Source organism: Austrofundulus limnaeus, unplaced genomic scaffold (assembly GCF_001266775.1).
Source record: "Austrofundulus limnaeus strain Quisiro unplaced genomic scaffold, Austrofundulus_limnaeus-1.0 Scaffold68, whole genome shotgun sequence".
Classification (NCBI taxonomy): Eukaryota; Metazoa; Chordata; class Actinopteri; order Cyprinodontiformes; family Rivulidae; genus Austrofundulus; species Austrofundulus limnaeus.
The window spans coordinates 1230530-1233830 of NW_013952470.1; the positions used below are offsets into that span (position 1 = coordinate 1230530).

At 37.8% G+C, this 3301-nt stretch overlaps 1 protein-coding gene across 1 annotated transcript in view; it reads left to right on the forward strand.

Moving 5' to 3' along the window:
• The window catches only part of clcnk (chloride channel K), a 17393-nt gene that overhangs the window by 5527 nt on the left and 8565 nt on the right, over positions 1-3301 (forward strand). Inside the window, exons 8-13 of the mRNA XM_014010402.1 lie at positions 323-407; positions 680-781; positions 938-1022; positions 1551-1703; positions 2219-2288; positions 2428-2538. Coding sequence (XP_013865856.1) covers positions 323-407; positions 680-781; positions 938-1022; positions 1551-1703; positions 2219-2288; positions 2428-2538 — 606 coding nt within the window. The remainder of the gene's footprint in view (positions 1-322; positions 408-679; positions 782-937; positions 1023-1550; positions 1704-2218; positions 2289-2427; positions 2539-3301) is intronic.

Here is a 3301-nt window from a genome sequence, read left to right on the forward strand (position 1 = left end):
TCTAATTATAGTAATTGAAAATGACTCAGACGCAACATTTTAGGGGCAAAATTCTTCCTAATCTGAATGTCGTTAAGTATAAACATATTAGCAATTACTAAATGTTCGAAGAATCTCATTGTTTTAAAGAAACTCTTCTGCTCAAAGGTAAATGTAATGGTTAGCGATCTAATTAGGTGTGTTTTTAATTGGACTTTTCACCTTCAGAATAGTCTACGCTGGCTGTAAATTTCATTAAAGTGTCGATGCAATAATGTGTTGGAATATTAGATCTCTTGTTGGAAACTGGAGTTGATAACTCAGATTTGTTTTGTGTCCACAGAGACTCTTCAGGCGTTGTTCAAAACTAATTTCCCCACCGCTTTACCTTTCTATCCACTAGAGATTCTGCTGTTTGTGTTTCTGGGGTGAGTATACTTGGAAAGCATCTGCATAGTTAAACAAGACTTTGTCTCGCTAATAACAACTGACTTTCATATTAATATCAGTCACAGGTAATAAGTCTTCTGTCTTTTCCTTCAGTTSTAATTAGTATTCAGAGTTTTTATTTCTCCCCATTCATATAATTTCCTGCCCTCCTCCCTGTTCCTTCCCCAGTTTTAATGACTTCCGATTGTCACTTGAATTAAGATGAACGTGCCAGTTTCTCATTCTGGATTGTGTCACTGTCTGAAAACAGGCTGCTGTGTGGTGCTCTGAGCTGCTGCTACCTCTTCTGTCATCGCTGGATCCTGAAGTTCTCCAAAAGGAACAAGTTCATGTTAAAGATGCTGAAGACAGAGTGAGAGCTCTTTAAATCTTTACTGTGTGATKCAGTGAGGAGTCGTCAAAGTCTCTTTGAGCTACGTTTATGTGCTCTAAGAATTCCTACACATTTTAAATTATTTTTATTTGGAAAGACTTAAACTTTGTTGTGTGTGCGTGAACCTCTGTGCAGGAGGGGTGTGTACTCTTGTCTGGTGGTCTTCTTTCTGGCCTCGTTGACGTTTCCTCACTCTGCTGGTCAATACATGGCTTCTAAGGTGGGAATTATAAACAACTGAAGTCCTAATCATGTGCTGTTTTTGTTCCTGTACAAAGGATTAATATAAATGTTTAACATCTTAATTTGTGTTGAGTTAGCTCACTGTCTTTTCGATGTCTGCTTATTAAGATAACAATATGTGATTTTTGCGAATCTAAATCAGTAATTTTCATAATCCATCAATGAATCAATCACCCATTTTGTACTTAACAGAAGGGATAGCAACTAGTGTCAGTAAAAATCTTTATTGTGTTAGTGTTTTTGTTGACTGTTTGTACAGGTAAATAATGTAAGATCTGAATTATGCAATGTTAGATGTGGAGTTCCTCAAGGTTCTGTGCTTGGACCAAAACTGTTTATTTTATACGTGAATGATTTGATCAATGTGTCAAACATTTTATAATGTATTTTGTTTGATTATGACACCACACTTTTTTATTTTTATTCATTTTTATTATTTTAATTTTTTTATTTATATGTCAGTTTTACGTGTGCTTTAAACTGATGTCACTCATCTGTTCATCAGTACACCACGAAGCAGCTCCTCACTTCCCTTCTGGACAGCAGGCAGTGGAGCGCTCAATCCCACAATGCATCTGTGCAGCTGGAGCCATTGTGGGAGTGGAACACATCAGGCTCTCCCTTTTTCCTGCCGTTGGCTGTCTTTCTGTTCATGCGGGTAAAAATAATTCAAAGGTCAATTATTGAATCTGCCCTGTCTGTCAACCTTCTGCCTCTTTATTCCACTCATTAACATTTTCACAATGGAGTAAGCAGACAAAGCCAGTTTCACCTTTCAGGATGAAATGTTTGTCTGTTAGATCTGATAATTTTCAATCAACAATGCTGCAGCAGCAAAGAACAATTTTTGCAACTTTTTGTGCAGGAAATGATTGTCTTTCAAAAGCCTCAACAACTTAGAAACAAAGAGGAAAATGAAAAATAATCAATATAGACAAGCATTTTCTTACATGTTTTAAAACAAAACACCTTGAATGACCTACAGATGTGCCTTTTACTCTGACCCATTTTCCTTATTATTACATGCGAAATGGGAATAATTCAATATTTGTGAGTGTAAAATTGAGAGCAGCACAAAGCTGCACTCAGCATGACTCGTGCAGAAAGGCAGRTGCCAGCAGAGCTGCAGGGATTTAGTTTTTTACAGTCTGCTTCTCTGTTGTTGMTTTTAAGTCGTGGATGATGGTCCTCGCCTGCACTCTGCCTCTGCCAGCCGGATACTTCATGGCCATGTTTGTCTGCGGTGAGTGACGCCACAGAACTTAAATCAGGCAACTGAAAAGGCTCATGTTCAAATGCATAAAATGTAAAACCTTTGTTGGGTTCCAATACTTCAAGCCTGGAAGTTTTAAGTCTTATCACCTGCTTTGTTTTGTCTCCAGGAGCAGCTTTGGGCCGTTTGCTTGGYGAAGGAGTGGCCTTTGCTTCCTCCAGTGGAGGGATTTTAGGACAGTACTTGGGATCAGTAAATCCTGGGGGCTATGCACTCGCTGGTAAAAATGAAAAATAAATATGTGCACCTGTCGTTTATCAAAATACATAAATCATTGAAAAACATGCAGAAAGTTTTCATAGTACAACCAGTTACCATTTGAAATGGTTCAGATTCAAGATGGTGGCCACAGAACACCAACCAATGAGGTATRCATGCATTCCAGTAGCACTGGGAAGTGGAAATTTCTTGCTCCTGTTTGTAAATTTAAACTGGAACCAGTGGTAAATCCCATTCATTTAGTGAGAGCGACTGTGATTATCCCCAGTTTCGATTTCAAGATGGCTGCTAATCGCAGCTTTAGTGAGTTAACTCAGTTTTTTTTACGTTTTTTTTTTGTGCATACTCTACATATTAAAATCAAAGTTTATTTGCCTGACAGAYGTAGTAGAGCTCTATTTTTGTCATTGTTTTTATTGTAACAGTGTTGTAACTCAGCGGCAAAAATCGCCTGTGGGCTAACTGGAATGCGGTTTCATTTGGTCTGTTGGGAAATTACGTCACTACCACTTCCCAGTTCTGGAATACGATGTACATGGAACGCACCAACAGTGTGGTACGAATGCAACACCATACTGGAAGGGGCGGACTGTCAATGCAAACAATTCATTGTGGCTAGATAGTAGAATTGCCTACAAATATTAGTTTTTCATTGGTTAGCTTCTGCTTATTAGAAACATCATTCATTATGTTTTTTTTGACCTGATATAGATAGATAGATAGATAGATAGATAGATAGATAGATAGATAGATAGATAGATAGA